Raw genomic sequence first — 18,188 nt, 5'->3', positions numbered from 1 at the left:
TTTTTAAGGTCATTTTCTAATGAGTAGTACAGATATTTTGACAATCTGACTAATGGACATCCTTGGACACTCCTCACCTGGAGCAAGACCAATCAAGGAAAGATACTTTGAATCTCATTCTGTTTCTCTTTCATGTTTTTTTCTGTGCTATGATTTTCAGACCTATAGGACATGACATTAAAAGAGGTGAATGTGTGCTGGCTAAAGGAACCCACATGGGTCCATCTGAGATTGGTCTCTTAGCAACTGTTGGAGTAACCGAAGTAGAAGTTAACAAGTTTCCAGTGGTTGCAGTAATGTCAACAGGGAATGAGGTAAAAAAAGTTTGTTTAGAATTATGGTCTGAAATACTATGTCTTCTTTGGGACAGTGTTTTGGATAGTGACTTCCACCCTATTCCCAAGCAAACTCACTTTTTGAACTGCAATTCGTGCTGACATGAGCTACTTCTGTGGGGGATCAACCCATGATCAGCTGCTTGTGTTTTCTCCCTCAAAGGCTCTTTCACAGGTCTCACGCACTATCTTTGCCAAAATTTTGATAATGTATCCAACCATCTGCCAGCTGCTTTCCTCCTGCCAGCAAGGGAAAACCAGTGGAGTAGTCAGGGTTTTAATTCATACTGCCAGTCATGACTGAAGAGTAGTTTCTTTTGAGCAGCACTCCTCTGTAGCTGTAGTGCAAATGGCAGATAACCTGTCTTTGAAAACTGAATAGTACTACCAAATGCCTTGCTGTTGTATTGTGCCTTAATATTTTTTCTGATAGTAGCATATGTTGAAATTCAGACTCTATCCTGTTGATAGAACTCCAGACCAGCTTTCTAAGTGGTTTGTCTTAACTACATCAGAAAAATCAGGTTCAAGATTAACTTAATTTACTACTTTTACATATGTTGTGTGTTGACCCAGGCCAGCAACTGTGCCTGCTCAATCCTTCCCGCAGCAGGGCAGAGAAAGAATAGAAGAGCAAAACCAAAACAACATGTGGGTTGAGATAAAGTCAGCTTGAAGTTTAAAGACAGCATGAAGTTTTGACTGTCCTTTGAGACAAACTTTTGGAAATACAGACGCAAACATTAAGTCAATAGCTGTATTCTCATACAGCTGGAGTATATTGAATTTTGAAAGATTTTGAAAACTTCTAATATATTGAATTTTGTCATCTGGCTGTGTCCTTACAACTTCCACAACCCCAGTGAAGGTGACTTCTAGATACTGTGGGTGGCTGAGGCCAGCTTTGCTGGGACAGAATCTTGTCAGGTTTTGTAGCATAGACGGGGTGTGGCATGCAGGAAACATATGGCTAACTAAAGAACGAATCCACAGAGCTACAAGGATTAGAGATGAGTTGATGATTTACTGATTAGTAACTTCTGTATGATTGTAGATTCTTATATGTCATTAAAGAGTCCTTTACCTTGTGGACATTCTCTTTTGTTTCATGTTAAAAAAGATCCTGCACAGTGGGTTTCTTAAACATTCTGTGAAAGTCTGCACAGAAACAGAGCTGCTAGCCAAAGCATAAAATTTAGCCTTGCTCCACCTGGGTATTCTTACCTGACTACCTGATGTTATGGCTGTAATTTTGACAGATACATTCTTATTAGTAGTATTGTTGTTTATCTCCTGTCAATATTGTATCGTTCTTCTATATCCTACAAAAGAGTTCCTAATATATATATAAGACATATGTTTACATATGTATGTTTTGTAGTTTAGCTTCCAAAATACATGACACATGTAAGGCAATTGCTGTGATACCATCTTGAGAGAAAGTTTTTCGTCCAAAACAGTAATTGATATAAGAACTAAGCTTTAAGCTTCTGTCTGTTAATGCAGATTGTTGTATTTAAAAAAGTATTGGTAAGTAGACAATTAACTTCAAAATTTCCTTTAATACCTTTAAATCTAGTTAGCAACATCAGTGAGGTTCCTTTAAAACTGTTTAAAGAGAAGCAATAACTTGGAAATTTGTTTTGTTTTGTTTTGATTGCTAATGTTTGAGATTAGAAGCCAGGTATTCATAACGAGAAAGAAGGTTTTGCAGACATGAACCGATAGGAAGGAAAGAAACAACATGGATGATTGGGATAAACAAGTACTTTACATATTAATTATTATTAATTTAAATTCACTAAATCACTTTATACATACATTTTATGATATGTGTCTAAAAGTATCCTGTCCAATCTGAAAAAGAAAATTCTCACTTCTGTAAAAGCACAGTATTCCAAGGAGATTGACTAAGACTGTTTCTGGTTTTATAGCTACTGAATCCTGAAGATGACCTCTTACCAGGAAAGATTCGGGACAGTAACCGTTCAACTCTCCTAGCTACAATCCAAGAACATGGCTATCCAACAATCAACTTGGGAATTGTGGGTGATAAGTAAGTACCACATGTTAGTAAAGATGTCACTTCATATTCATGCGATGCACTTTATGGCATCCATGGAAAAAAGGAATACCAGAGAAAATGTCACTCATTGCTAGTGTCACAGTGGTATGACAGGGCACATCTTGGAGTAGGTATTTCACCCTTTTTGTTAGAGAAATAAGTAAGTCTTTTCTAATATTAAGACAAATCACTTGAAGAAGTTTTTATTTAATGTTGTTTATTTTGTTTTACCTTCTGTTTGTTGACACAGATATCTATTACTGCTGCAAATTGAATTTATTGCCGCAGTATCATTCCAAGCACTGTACTTAATACACATAAGATGAGACGATTCTACAGCAGCTATGCTTTTTTTTCTGATCCAATAAACGGAGAAGGAAAGTTTGTCTCCGAGTTTATTTTCCATGCCAAAATTAACTTAGAGTATAAAATTTTGTCAGATTCTGAGTATTTGTGTTTTCAGGAAGGCCCCACTGCTCCATGTTGCTCGACATTTCCAGAAATACATGGAAGAATTTAAAAGGAGCTTTTTAAAAAAAAAAAAAAAGTTACCGGTCTCTTTACTTTTATAGCCACAGAGTAGCACCCTACTGATCTGTCTTTCTATTCATCTGACAGTGATTGCTCCTTGTTTCCCAGTGGTAGTGAAGTCCTATCTTGAGAGCTCTAGGATAAGTGATTGAAGTGTTCAGTTTTTAGTCCTTTGCAAGACTCTGCAGTGCCTGCCATCCATGACTTGAGTTTCTCGGCATAACATATTTCCTCAATCTGTTAGCCCTAGAGGCTTTGAACAGGCTTTCTTGTTTCTCAATTTGGGTATCAAACCAACTGACAGACTTGGTCTGATAGGGAGTTTTTCAGGTTGTCCTTCTGGGTAGTTAAAAATGAAAAAAAAAAAAAAGAAGGGAGATAGTGAATTTCAGCACCCACATTTTACAGTGATTGATGACAAAGTCCCAGCCAGGAAGACAAGGTTACTGCAAGGGAGCAGGTCATTTCAAAACCAGTCTTTCCTAGTGCAGTATTCAATCCAAAACATCACTAGCTTGACAGAAGGTATATGAATGAGCCAACCACTGCATGGTTTTACAGTAATTTAACTAACCTGTCTGGTGGCTGCAGGAAATACAAGTGTATTTGAGGTATTCATACAGGAATGTGATAAACAGCAACTGGCAACTGTTGTTGTGATCTTAGAGAAAGCAAAGCCTTCTGGATACTCTCACTATATCCAGGCATCATTTTTGCTTTTCTGGCCTAGCAGAATATCATTGCTGTTCCAAAGAGCAATAAATACCAAAAACCTGCTGCCCATGAATGCTTCCAGTTTCAGGTGGGAATTTCATACAGAGTCTAAACTTGTGAGACTGCTCTTTCCAGCAATGGTATCTAAATGTCCTGGATCTCTAGAGTGTTTTCTGTATTGTAAGGACCATTTTAAACTTTAAAACATAGGTAGTGAAGTTTTCAAATAAAACTATTATATATGGATTCTAGATTTGCATAGCTGAGGAAAAAAAAAAAAAACACCATGAAAAGGCTCTCAGCTCCTGAGAGTTATCTCCATGTAAAAGATAAAAGAAGGACTGTCAGCAAAATACTGTAGGTGGAACTTTTTACCACCTGCAGGACCAAAAGTAACAGCTACTGTTACGAATATTATCATCAATGACAACTTACATACTGTCATTAATAATGTGTTATTCCAATGGAAAAGATGCTTTCCCTGGTAGTCCCCTCTGGAACAATAAGAGTGTGAACTTGTTTGTTCTTTATGGCCTTGTCGTAATCAAATAGTCTCAACTTTGCTATAAAGTCAACACTATCAAATGGAGATTTTAACTTAAGGTCGTTGTGCAAAACTGTGGCTAGGTACTCCATTGCCTGCAGAAATTTTTTCTATGACCTCCTAGGCATGGAGCGTCTGTGAAGATAAATAATCTTGAAAGCTCTCAGTAAATTTTAGAATCATTGAATCATTTAGGTTGGAAAAGACCTTTCAGGTCATCAAGTCCAACCCAGCACTGACAAGTCCACCACTAAACCATATCTCAAAGTGCCACATCTGTACATCTTTAAATACCACCAGGGATGGAAATTCCATCACTTCCCTGGGCACCCTGTCCCAACGCTTGATAATCCTTTTGATGAAGATATCTTTCTGATATCCAATCTAAGCCTCCCCTGGTGCAACTTGAGGCCACTTCCTCTCATCCTGTCGCAAGTTACTTAGAGAAGAGACTGACCCCCACCTGGCCACAGCCTCCTTTCAGGTAGTTGTAGAGAGCAGTAAAGCTCCCCTGAGCCTCCTTTTCTCCAGGCTAAATAACCCCAGCTCCCTCAGCTGCTTCTCATAGGAGTTGTGCTCCAGACCGTTCACCAGCTTTAGAATGTCTTCCTTGTAGTGAAATTTAAGGCCCAAGAGAAATTTTTTACTTTTCTGTTTTTTTACAAATATGTCTTGTGACCCTTTTTTACTTGTCAGATGCTAGCTGGAAATCAGACAGCAATCATATATATCAGTCAAAAGCAGAGTCTGCAGCTTTGCTTTCAGTTATGAAAGAAGTTGATGCTTTTGAATCCTCACTATTAAGATGATCTCTGAGTCTTGAGATAGTATTACATTGGCAAAGGTAGTAAGAGTTCTTTTTAAACTTTTGGTTTCATGGTTTTTTTAGTTTTATGCTTCCAGAGTCACTTCTCCAGAGGTAGCTACTTTAGCTCATGGAATAGAAATAATGAGCCTCCAATTGTAGAGTGCTTTTGTACTTTGCAGTAAGTTTTGAAAGAATAATTCAGTACTGTTGACCTAGCCAAAAGTCTTCTGCACCTGATACCAGGATTTAGTCTTAAAAGTCTTCTGCTTAAAAGTTCTTCTACACTCACATGCCCGATCCATATATTTACAGCTAAATGCATCTGCATTTCTGTTTCAGTTGAAAGGAAGATCTGATTCTGTAAATTAGTTTGGTAAGAAGTATGCCATTATTTCATTACATAATAAAGCTACTTAACAGAACATTGCCCATATGGATATTTCAGTGTTTATCTTTTGCGTTAACGTGACTGATTTGATGGAGTACCATGGCACTTGAACAAATGCAATAGACTTACAGAGAGATGTTACAAAGGGTAAAATTTTGACACTTTAGTTAACAAGTTTGTAGGAAAGATGAACAAGCCTTCAGTGTCTGTTTTATGGTTTACTGAAGTTAAACCATAGATTATGTGTGTTTGTGTGTACTCATGTATATGTGCATTTTGTATGTATAAAATGTATCCAGAAATTGAAAAATAGAAAGATTTTATATGTCTGCAATGAGTGCAGTACCTACAGGTACAGTAAAAATACTGGCAAACATATTTTTCCAAAGGAAAAATTAAAAACTTGCAGTTTCTTTTTTTAAGTGTATCCTGGTAATGTATTTCTTCCTTCCCATACTTTAGATTTAGAGTGTTTTTTTCCTATTTCTTTTTTTTTTTATGAATCCTGTTCATATTTGCAGATCTAATATTCAAGCATGAAAATTGTTTTAGAGAATATTTGCAAAGACAAACTTAAGGGTCAGTATTCTTATATGTCATTTCAGCATGTGAATCACTCAGAGGTGGTTAGGTAGAAAAATAGCTTTTCCAGCTGCTTCAAAGCCCAGGATTATGATACATGTAAACACATTCCAAGAGGGAATGTGAAAGGATAGGGAAGCACACAGAATGTCTGTGGGTTTCTGAAGAGTTGTTAGAAACTTTTTAAAAACACTTTTGCATATTAATCATATGTGAAGTTACATTTTGCACTGACCATTCGAATGTCACCTAGCCTACAGGTGTATTTTCATTTGAAACCAATATTTTATTTCTTTTGGGAGCATTTTAATGGTTTCTGTCATTGTTTGCTTCTGTTCTCATAAATTGTATATATGACTCAACATTCAAAAATTAAAAACAGCAATTCCAAAACACATAGATAAAGTTTAGAATTGAAATCCTAGAAGAAAGCAGTAGGAAAAAAGAACGGATGTGGAAATGCAATACATGAAATTATGTCTGGCTAGAAGCCAAGATTCTCTCTCTTGTGTTCTTAGCAAGTAAAACAAAGCTGTTTGAAAAGCACACATCTCTGAGTAGAAATGGAAGATATATCCATTTCTAGAACTACTCCAAGCACAAGAAACAAATGCAAAACCAAGAAAAGGAAGAACCATTCTGCTGTTCTTCTTACTGTTGTGTCTACATTTTTGTCTGAATCTCAGAATACTTGCTAAAAAATTAAAAAAACAACTGGCCAGTTAAAACTCGTATTCCAATGTACTTTTGAGTGTTGCCTCCTAATAACAAGATAAGTTAAAAAGGCTTTTAATTTAATTTCCTTTGCTTATAGTCTATGAAATTATTTGGGGTTTTTTTAAATCCATTGATAAAAACAAGACTTTGATCTGATCTGTAGAAGTCTAATTATCAAGATATTTTTGTGTCTGATTATTTCATTTGTGTTGTTCTTTTTATCCACTGTTTGTTTAAAGTGCATAGTTTAGCCCTAGCAAAATCTGCTCTGGGCCTCTATTCTAGAAAGTCATCTTCCATTTTGACGGCTTTTCTTCTATGAGAGACTCTATTATTAAACTTGCTAAAGAATTTTGATTGCATATGTAATGAATTCAATTTCCTCTCTTTTTACCTTTGTTTACATGAGTGCATTTTCCCCTCCTCTGTGTTCATCTCCCTATTTTCTAATTGCCTTATCATTTTCTCAGAGACATGTATAACATTAGCTGCTTCCAGCTGCATTTTCATTTGTGATTTCACAGTGAAGAGAGAAAGAATCTCTCTCTCCTTAGGAGAAAAATTTAGGAAATTCACATTATCTGCTCACTTGCTTTAAAAATTTATGCAAATAGTTACTAAATCGTATGAGATAAATCCTAAGAGCCTATGAGAGCTTTTCTACATTAGAAGTGTTTAGTCTTTATTTATATACCTCCCCTTTTTGACATATTGTTTGACAAAGAGCTTCTAAATTACAGGTACACCAGTTCGACATCACCCTTGCTATTGTGACAGCATTAGTCTATAATATCTCTAAAAAAAAGGCTTTGAAAGAGTCCCTTCGTATTTTGGAAGGGATACTGAGATCTCATTCTAGGGTTTAGTCTGCTTGAATTTTATGTTTGCCATCCAAAAAAAAGGTTTAAATCTTTTGTACTTGTGTGGGTTGCATGTAATTACCAGTATTATAATTCTGATGGAACATCTGGAGTGGAGGGAGAAAAGCAGAGAAACTGCTCCAACACCAGAATTTCTCGTGCAATATCAGCCTGACATATATCGTCATATGAGTCAGAATATGAGTTATGGGCAGAATTCAGGCACAGAATCCCTAGCCTCTTCCTGCACCAGATTAGTGCCCAGCTTGGGTGCAATCAAATATACAAAAGTGCAAACAAAAGTAGTAGTAGTAGTATCATCTTAAAAATGACTGCAAGAAAACGCTTGTTAGAGAAAAGGCCTTAAATTAAATCTCACTATATTAGTTTTTGCTAAAGCGACTTCAGCTCTAGATCTGCTCGCAGAATGATGGTGTTATAAAGTGTGATCATAGACTAATGAACACAGGGACACAGGGTAATGGTTTGCAGGTGATTCAGATGTGGAGGTCGTCTCCTTCATTGTGCCCTGTCAAGAATATTCTCCTTTTCAAGCAGAATGTTTAATATCTGTCACAACAACTCTTGGTAATCATTAGGGAAAACTTCAAGTAAGTTGTCTTATTGACAAGTCATCTCATCTAATGCACATATTCTGAAAACACAAAGAAACATCTGAGCCAAAACAGAGGTGAAAAAAGAACTTGCGAAACGGGGCAGTGAAAGTCCCAGGGAATCTTCTGTACTAGTAGGAAGCTACGTAGTGTGACAGGTTATAAAATTTCATGTTGTAGAAATGGCAGTTGCAAAGCTAATGCACAACACTCTGTCATTTTCTTAACTGTCTTCAACACAAGCATGGACTTCTTCCTGAATTAGTATTTATAGAATTGCAGCCCAGTAGTAGAATATGACGCTAAACAGCAAATAGTAAGGAGGACAGAATACTATGAAAATCCTGTCTTTGAAAACAGAGGGAATCTATTTGTTGGAGGGAAAGAAAACTTACTGTGGCCTATTTTAGAGGCACATGTTAACTATTTTAAATATACTTGGAGACATAAGTTCTCCTCATAAGTTCTGTTTTCAAGAGAGCTTCAGCTTCTAGAGGCCAAAATACCATTCGCTTAAATGACTTTCTTAATACCTAGAGTATATATAGGAATTTGGGTTCCCAAGTCACTGAGAAATTTCTGAGGATTGAAATTTTACTACTAATACCCTAGAAGAAAATAACTAAAACTAATAAAGGCAGTAGATACAGAACAATCATAGAAGTGATGAACATTGAAGATGGGTCACTGTGTCAGTGATAGGAATCACTTAGAAAACTGGTTTAAGTATATTGTTAATACAGCCAAGTATGAATTCATATATATAGGACTGAAGAACGTAAGTAAAATTTACAGGATGGAGGATTATGTCCTGAGAAGTAAAGATTTAGGAAAAGATTTGAGAATCATTGAAATACAAATTCTTCTAACATATATATAAAGAGCTGTCTCCTATAGAATTAGAAGGTTGTTTTTGACCTTACCTGTGTATTCCCAAGACAAGAACCATTGAATTTCTTACATGCTTGAAAGATGGACTATGTACTCCAAAGTATTAGAACTCAGGCTGTTTAGTTCAACAAGATATTCTTACAAGATGACTTGATTACATTCCAATAATACTGAGCCACATGGAGAATAAACTGAATAAAGTTTCTATTTCAGCAGCAATGCCTATATATTCAAGTTAGACTAATTTAGACTGTAAGTAAAGAATGATTTTAACAAGAATAGTAATTAGGAAACTGTATCAAATGCTTTGATAGATACTCATTTCAAAGTGAGATTGGATATATATTTACAGTTCAAACAGAAGCAAGTTCAGGAAGGTTCTCAGACTATCCTAAATAAAAGTCATTAAAAAATGAAAATTAATTCCCCTGGTTGCAAGTAATCCCTTAAGTCTTATTTCAGAAAATTAAGTTAATTTTCATGTTATAGTAATGGACAATATGTAGAAGCACAAACTCAGAAGACCAGTGCCAGCAGAAATAACACAACAGAGCTGGAAAAAGCTTTGGATTTTTGAAACTGCTGTTGATAAGTAGTAGTTGAGGAGTAAACCAGAAGGTGGGATTGTTTGTGAAACTTGAAAATCTTTTCTGTGTCACTTCCTGACACAGTGACCCTATTTTGAGAAATAAAGATTGCCTTTGTTCTCTGGCAATGAATAGAGGAACAAATGAGGGACTGAAGCCATTTTAGGAAATGCCTATCTTGGGAAACCTGTCCAAAAGAAATAGATATCTAAACTTATAACCTGAATAGTTTTAATATTTTTCCATGACTTCCAAGCAACATTAGTATGCATCTGATCTCACAGACACTTTCTGAGATGACATATGAGAAGAAGCTTGGCAGGGATTTACAAGGTGATAAAAGAGGATTTTAGATTTCACGTTAGCAGTGACCCTGTGCACGTGTAACAGTATAACAATAGTGCAGGGGCATTGACCCACTGTTATCCTCTCATTCTCCAGTCAGACAGGACCTGTGTGTGCCCAGAAGTGATCTTTGAAATGCCAGACTGAAGCTGCTCTGTGCAGGAACAGCTGAGTCTGGGCTGGGAACTGGGAAGGAATGTTGACTTTGTTGTTAATAGTCCAGACAGCTGATAAGAAAAACGGATTCAAGAGTTGCACAAGGATGATTCATGACATGGTCCATTTCAAGCTTTAATATCATATTTTAGTTTTTTAAAAAAGGTATGTCTATATATCTTCATGTCAAATGAAGATTTTTTTACATGTTACATTTAATTGTCCTACATTTAAGAATATAAAAACATAGATTTCTATTACTTTTATATTTCTGTTACAAAGTGCACTATCTAAAAATAGTTTTTTCACAGTAAAAGTGACTTGGAGGAAAGATATGTAAAAGGTAATGCTGCCTTCATAAAATGGGAATTCATAGCAAAACATTAATTGTTTAACATAAGGTAATGATAGGAGTAACTTTCTCAGTTTTGGACATTTTTTCTGATCCTGCCTCTTGCAAAAGGGTTGCTGGGTATGAAGCTTCTCATGAATGAAGTGGCATCTTTATTGACTATGGAGTTATAAAATTAGGATAAATAGCTCTTTCCCCCTTGTAGTCAAGAAGGTGACAGTTATTATGCCTTGAGACCTATTTTCTGAATAAGAAGCTAAAAGTGTGAGTAAAAATGTTTCAGTGGGGCCCATCTCCAAATATTTTCCCATTATCTGTGATCCTCCTTCCAAAATGTCAAGTTGTTTAACACTTCATTTTGTGTTGTTTGGAAGTAAAAAGTAAAGAAGTTTCTCCTTAGACTCTGCAAGGAAAAATGAACTATGCATTGTTGGCATGCCTATTTGAGCCTAAATCCTTCCTTAACTTCACTTTTCAATCCTTATGAGAAGCCTGTCCAAACTGTAATAGAGATATGTTCCCATGCAATTCCTTTCTCTCCCATTGGCTGGTCTTGCAAAGAGGAAGCATTTCCCATGGTGGATTTTGAATATTCAGAGCCACCAAGGGGGACACAGCTGGGCACAGAGCTTCCCTTTGACCCCAGGAGACTCTCTCCTTCCCTGGCTCTTTATTATACCCCTTCTGCTTCCTTTACCCTCAGGAAGCCAGATGTTTTTAAAGAAGAAGGGACACAGAGCTTCCAGAACACTGCGGAGACAGGCCTACCAGATTGGTGAGCACTGTTTTTAAAACACTTGGGACGTTGAGGCACATGCATGCTCACAGACAGGCTCAACTGGGTGTCTGTCAGTGCAGAGCTTGGAGCATGGATTCTACCAATGGTTGCCATACAGAAGCAAATGGTGTTTTATTCTGTCCATTAAGTAACACTGCCTTGTCAGTTAAGTTCTTATGCACCAGTGCACTGTAGACTTACATGGCTCCATGATATTGAAAAATTTTAAATTCTGTTAGTACCAAGAATGTTTACATTACTCGTCAGTAGCAGCAAACATCTTTATCCACCAAGACTTTTCCCTTCTAAAAATAGAGCAAATTAGGAAAAAAGCTGTTTGAAGGTAGTAGTGGAGTACAACTCCAGGGAAGTCACTGTTATGACTCTTCAGTCATAGCAAGAGTTGGACTTCGACGATCGATCCTTGTGGGTCCCTTCCAACTCAGGATATTTTGCGATTCTATGATACTCAGACTTGGTTTTCCACCACTATGCTGATCGTCTCCAAAGCAGGCTAACTGGAATATTCATGAAATCCCTAAACTATCCACTATGCATTTTTTCCAAAATACATGTACAATTATATAACACGTCTTATTTAGGGAGATGGTTAATAATATAGATTAATTTACAGAACTTGCCCTCTAACACAGACATGCCAAAGAGGCAGGAGTGATAACAGAGGGAAAGTAAACCACCTGTTATTTCCTCCATTAATAAACAGAAAAAAAATAGTTTCTACAGTTTCATTCTTGTAGGAATTAAAACTAGGCAGAAAAGTAATGAAAATCCTATAGAAGGTTAGTGCCTGAAAATTTAGACATGAGGATCCTCACTGGGGTAAGTGGACCTATTTTTATAACAAGGTTGGAAGACTGGCTTATAGCTTAACGTTCACTTTGCATGCTGTAAAAACAAGTTTCTGTTCTCATTACTGAATCCATCTGCCATATCCTTAGCTCTCAAAAAACTGGTTCTTGTTTAACAACTGGTTGTTCACACTGAAGCCAGGTGTTAAATAAATCTAGGTTTTCCTCATGAAATTGACTAGAGATCAACCCACTAGAATCTTTTGCTATACTCTACACATCCCAAAAAACTTAATTGCAATTAATTTACAAGAACCTGGAGTCTTTAAAACATTTTAGATTAATATGAAGAACATGATATAGACTGTCTGCGTTATCTGAAATTGCTTAGAAGCTGGAATTTACCAGCAGGTGACCAACTTGAAATTTCTCATTCAAGTCAATTCACAGATCATTGGTAGCAGCCTGAAACATTAAGTGAGCCTTCTGGCTCTTCTAAGCAGTGCTAGGGCAAGCATCAATCAAAAACAGACCCTAAAATAAGCCTTGCTACCCAAAGCATGAGCAATAAGAAAATGCTTCAGCTCCCAAAGCACAAAAAGATGCAATGGGCATTTTCTTACACTAAAAACATCTTTGTACTTTAAGGAATAGAGTCCAGTATTGTACAGACAAGTGAAATTTCCTTCCATTGATAAACAACTGTCAAAAAATTACAGAATCGCAGAATCAATTAGGTTGGAAAAGACCTCTAGGCTCATCCAACCTATCACAGAACATCACCATGTCAACTAGACCTTGGCACTAAGTGCAACATCCAGTCTTTCCTTAAACATGTCCAGGGACAGTGACTCCACCAGCTCCCTGGGCAGCCCATTCCAATATCTAATCATCGTTTCTGTGAAGAATTTCTTCCTAATGTCCAACCTGAACCTCCCCTGGTGCAGCTTAAGACAATGTCCTCTTGTCCTGTTACTGGTTGCCTGGGAGAAGAGACTGATCCCCACCTGGCTACAACCTCCTTTCAGGTAGTTGTAGAGAGTGATAGGGCTCCCCTGAGCCTCCTTCTCTCCAGGCTAAAGAACCGGAGCTTCCTCAGCCGCTCCTCATAGGGCCTGTGCCCCAGTCCCTTCACCAGCTCCATTGCCCTTTTCTGGACACACACCAGCACCTCAATGTCCTTCTTGTAGTGAGGGGCCCAGAACTGAACACAGGACTCGAGGCGTGGCCTCAATCACTGCCCTGGTCCTGCTGGCCACACTATTGCTGATACAGGCCATGATGCCATTGGATTTCTTGGCCACCTGGGCACACTGCTGGCTCATGTTCAGCCGGCTGTTGACCAGCACTCCCAGGTCCTTTTCTGCTGGGCCACTTTCCAGCCACTCTGGAAGCCTGTAGCACTGCATGGGGCTATTGTGGCCAGTTGAGTTGCTGGTCTCAAACAGGCTAAGTTTTTCAGTTCCTTCTCTTCACTAATTTCTAATACTGTAGTTTACTCTTCTTGGGAAACTTGTATATTTCAATAAACAAAAATCAATGTCATTATTTCATTTCACATTTTCTAAAAAATAGCTGTTTGTTTTAGGACACAGCTGATGACAGGGAATTTTAAAAGGTCTTTTTATATTGTCTCTGACCTGTGGCTTCCAAGTCATTTTTCTCCTGGAGACAGACATTTTTTCATGTGGCTAAGTTATGGTTGTGTAAAAGGTAGAGCTTTCTAAAGAAAGCCTTCATTTTGAGGCATTGCTTTGAGGGACTCCATTTCTACCTGTCATAGAGACATCTGTATTGTAATCCAATAGCCGTTACACCAGTTTACATGGGGGATGAACTTTCTTAAAATTCATTTCAAATATATTTAAAATTTACTCTTACTTAAAATTGAGGCTAAGTTAAAATGAAAAGGTAAGAAAATACATGGTAACAATACCATTTTACCATATGTCAGATTTGGCAATAAATTTGGCATAAAACAATACTATTTGCTTTACATAAATGGCTGGCATTAATTACATCCATCATATTATTTTAACTTCAGTTATTTCAGTCTCCCAGCTGCTCTAACTAGGACATCAGTATAAGCCAATTCTCATATTTCATGAGTAAAATAATTGGAGAACCACAGTTACCCTTCAAACTGAGCAGTGCACTGACATGTCTTTGGCATTGATTATTGTATTGTGTGGTGTAATCTTCAGTTATATTGTTACAACCCAGCTACAACTGTTGAATATTTTCCATTCCAAAAGTGCAAACTTTTCAATGAATCCATATTGATTTACTTCTTTTGTAAGAAGGAAGATAAAATAAAAATCTTTATCAGTGTAGTCCCATCCAATTTATTGGAAAAACTAATGGATTTCTGGTAAGTATAGTGATAAGTCCTTGTCATTGTCCTCAGACAGTAAAATAGCCAGAGATAATTTTTTAATTAGTAGAAACCAGCAGTTCTCAGGCTGCTTCTTACATTTAGAGGAGACACACACTATCCTGGATTTAGGGTGAATAAAGTGCTCATGGGTTAGTAGGACAGCACAGCACCTGAAGACGACTGTTATCAAAGCTTTGGTCCTGTCCTTTCAGCATTGATGGAAGAATTCGCTACAGTTCAAAAGCAAATGCTTGCAGATGAATATACACAAGGAGCAGACAAGAATGTGGTACAGGACCCTTCATGTAGGAATGTGCTCCATAGTACATAAAACCTAGGTTCTACAGCATGAGACTTTTTCCTGTAGCATTCCCATGGCTATCTCTTTTTTTGATCTCCCTGGTCTTTTGTTATTCTGGCATGTATATGAGTGGGAGTCTTCTGAAACAGTTCATGGAAACAATGGAGAAAAAGATGTTATCCAGATACAGAGAAAACATTGAAGCACTAGACAGATCTCATGGTCACGTCCGCAAAAGAGTTGAAGACCTCTAATGAAGACCTCTAAGCAAAATCTCTGAGTTCATAAATGTAACACAAAAAAGAATACTCTGCAAATATCATTCTTATTTACAGCAGCAACAATTAAAGGAGCAGCAAAAAGTACCAAAGACAGACTCTTTTATGTTGCTATGAAATAGACAAAACTTACACAGTCATGTTGAACAAGCCAAAAGCTGCTGTAATTATTCCAGCCTTCCTCACAAGCTGACCTATATTCCTAGGGAAAACATATTGCATCTGTTCAAAGTGATCCAGGGAAATACCACAGAAGGTAGAAGGAAGAAACATTATGAGAACGTGATGAAATACACTTGAGAATTTTGAAACAAATACAGTTTCACGAGAGTATCCATATGTTACTACGTACACCATCAAAATTGGATTTTGTTCTTTGTTCAGAACCCATACTAGTCAAAACATGGAATTCCTATTACATTCAAATATTCATTCATTTAATTACATTTATTGAAATATATTCATCGATTTACATTCAGTATTACATTCTACAGAAGTTGGATTGTAGTTGGCTAAACCTAATATGGCATCTATTCACCATTCTGCATCCTGCACATTACTGATATGTAAAATATTCCTCTTGGCCATGAGGTGAGAAGTAGGTGACAGACTTTGTCTTTATGCCTAGCTGCATTTATCTATTCAGTTTGAAATCTGTCACCTCAACTGGATGAGCAGAAGAAGAAAAATGAGAGTTAATCATAAAAGATCAAATCCATATCCCATCTTTCCTCAAAAAGAAATGTCATTGAGCATGATGAGATCTCTGTTTGAGTACAATAAGTACAGTCTCTTGGTTATTTGGTGGAAGTTTTTCTTTGGTAAATTACTTGGTTTTTTGGAGGTGGAGGGTTTTCTTCTGATGTCGAACTAGAAGCTTGAAAGGAATCTTTGCGTGTAAGGGGAATTTCTGGCAGGTCCTTGTACCTCAGTTAAACCTTTTCTTCTTTAGGGCCTCCTGTTTAGCAGAAAAGAGATCTCATAAGAGGCAAAACTAATACAAACCACTGTTCTCAGTTTGTGGGGACATGGCCAGAATGTGCTAAACTCAGGGCACCTCCAGATGGCACATAGCCTTTTGAAGTTTACAGTTAACTACTGTAGTTTTGAGGAGCAGCTGGTCTACTTTGGTCTTTAGTGTGATTGATGTAGGATCACTGCTAGCACTTCAGTTTTCACTGCGTGTCCAGGAATCTGTAGCATCTCTGAATCTGTGAAAGATCATATCTTTCAGCATATAACTGAAATACTTGAGATACTTTCAAATAAAGTAAAACAGTATGCAAGAAAGGTTACCCCGGTCTGTTTCTGAGCTTTTGAACTCACAATAGACACTTCTGCATGCATCTGGTGCATTATGGTGCATGTGTATCTTTCTGTATCCGTGTCCAATATATCTGTAAAGCACACAGTTTTAACTGTGATGGTTTGCATGCACAAATTTTGCAAGTACGGGTTTCCAGAAGACCTGTGTATATAAAAACCCAGGCTGGCTGCATAGGAAAATAAAAAAATCACAAGTGTTTGATTAGCCACCCAATAGTAATAGCTGTATATGACAATGGACAGCAAGGACTGGAAATGACTGTCAGGTAAAGAGGTTAATTTGAATGAATGAGACTACTGTGGCAAAGAACACAATGAAAATGGTCCTGGAAATTAGTAATGAACTATGGATTTTGTACTGTGACAATGGCTTGATAAGTCAGTCCTAACTAAAGGTTGCAGTTCAATTTTAACAGGGATCACTCATTTTATTCCAGAGTAGTATGTGATGCAGAACACCATTTGCTGTTATTTGTTTTCTAAATTAAATTTTAAAACTGAGATGTTTAATTTCATGTATCAAAATTCTGCTGTGAAGGGTTGTATCACCGGAAAAGCTGACAGATTTATAATTAATGACAGTGAAGCATAACAATAGGATCAACTAAAGTAAATTAACAGATGTTGATTTCTATTTGAAAGAGAAAATTACACTGTAATTCAGGGTACTTCGAAATGGCACTTAAAACATAGAGGATTCTTTGGTCTTGACTCTAATGTAGCTATTTCTTTCGAGGGTGAAAAGGAAAAAATCTACATGGCTAATGTCTATTTTAATGAGGCTTGCATTATTTTCTTGTTCAAGCTCTTAAGCTTTCCTGTGTATCTTTTCAGTTCAAAGGCTCAGTAATCAAATGTTGCATAGGTTTTCCACAAACTAGCTTTGATAATCAGAATTTCTTATGAATCCATAAGGTGTCCCTGTTCTGCTATATTACCATCCTGCAAGTCCTCTCTTGAAATTAATGAAATCAAGTGGCATGTCAACTGCAATGTCATGCATCTGCTTACTGGATGCATGCTGCTGCCATTATACAAGTTACCTTCCAACTAATTTCCAGATTGTAATGCTCATTCTGTTCCATGAAACTGAACAAAGAGGGTCAGGAAATTGTGATAGCAAAGTAGATACTCTGTTTATCAAACTAGCAAAATTAGCAGAGAATATAAAGATATACTTAAAAATACATGCACTCTTTATACAAATTATTATGTTTGCAGTTTAAAAATGGTAGGTACAGTACACATAATATTTCTGCAGACACAATCTGCTCTAGATGTTTAGAGAAAGTTTGGATTTGTCCTTATTTATCTATATAAATAGTTTCATAAACTCTATGCAGCCCTTATAGAACAAATTTTCTTCGAGGTATTTACAGAAGATGCTCAGATGTGATCTGAAACATAGAGAGTATAACTTTTTTAAAGTTGCAGCATGTTAAAAAAGCACACTTCCTTTTTGTGCACAATGTCACTCTGACTTTGAAAATCACCAAATGAAACAGAATAGTTTTCCCATCTGGAAATGAGACTTCCCATCAAAATCTACTTTACATTGATTAAAGTATTTACCATTATATTTGAGCACTTATTACAGTTCTGTCCATGAAGGAAAAAAATCCAAGAATAGCACTTTGACAAGACATTTTAAAGGATTTATCATGGTAAATTAGACCATTAGTCTAGCTAATCCAGTATCCTGCCCCTAGTAATGGCTAGGGCTTCAGAATACAGCTTCTGATTTGTACCTGCTCAGACACTGAGTGTTATTTTTCAGCTTCATGGTGATTTGTCACATGCCGTTTAGAACTATCATGTTGTGTTATGCTC

The 18,188-nt window shown here is 36.8% G+C and overlaps 1 protein-coding gene across 26 annotated transcripts in view; it reads left to right on the top strand.

Moving 5' to 3' along the window:
* GPHN (gephyrin) overlaps positions 1-18,188 on the top strand; it is a 284,198-nt gene that overhangs the window by 251,774 nt on the left and 14,236 nt on the right. For 15 of the 26 annotated variants that reach the window (XM_064658402.1, XM_064658398.1, XM_064658396.1 and 12 more), the window contains 2 exons: positions 161-314; positions 2,270-2,391. In XM_064658402.1, coding sequence (XP_064514472.1) covers positions 161-314; positions 2,270-2,391 — 276 coding nt within the window. Of the gene's footprint in view, positions 1-160; positions 315-2,269; positions 2,392-11,192; positions 11,265-18,188 lie in introns of all 26 variants that reach the window. The other 11 variants (XM_064658384.1, XM_064658383.1, XM_064658388.1 and 8 more) reach the window with 1 other exon arrangement.

The sequence above is a fragment of the Pseudopipra pipra genome, chromosome 6 (assembly GCF_036250125.1).
Source record: "Pseudopipra pipra isolate bDixPip1 chromosome 6, bDixPip1.hap1, whole genome shotgun sequence".
Classification (NCBI taxonomy): domain Eukaryota; kingdom Metazoa; phylum Chordata; class Aves; order Passeriformes; family Pipridae; genus Pseudopipra; species Pseudopipra pipra.
This window is presented reverse-complemented; position numbering and strand designations above follow the sequence as displayed.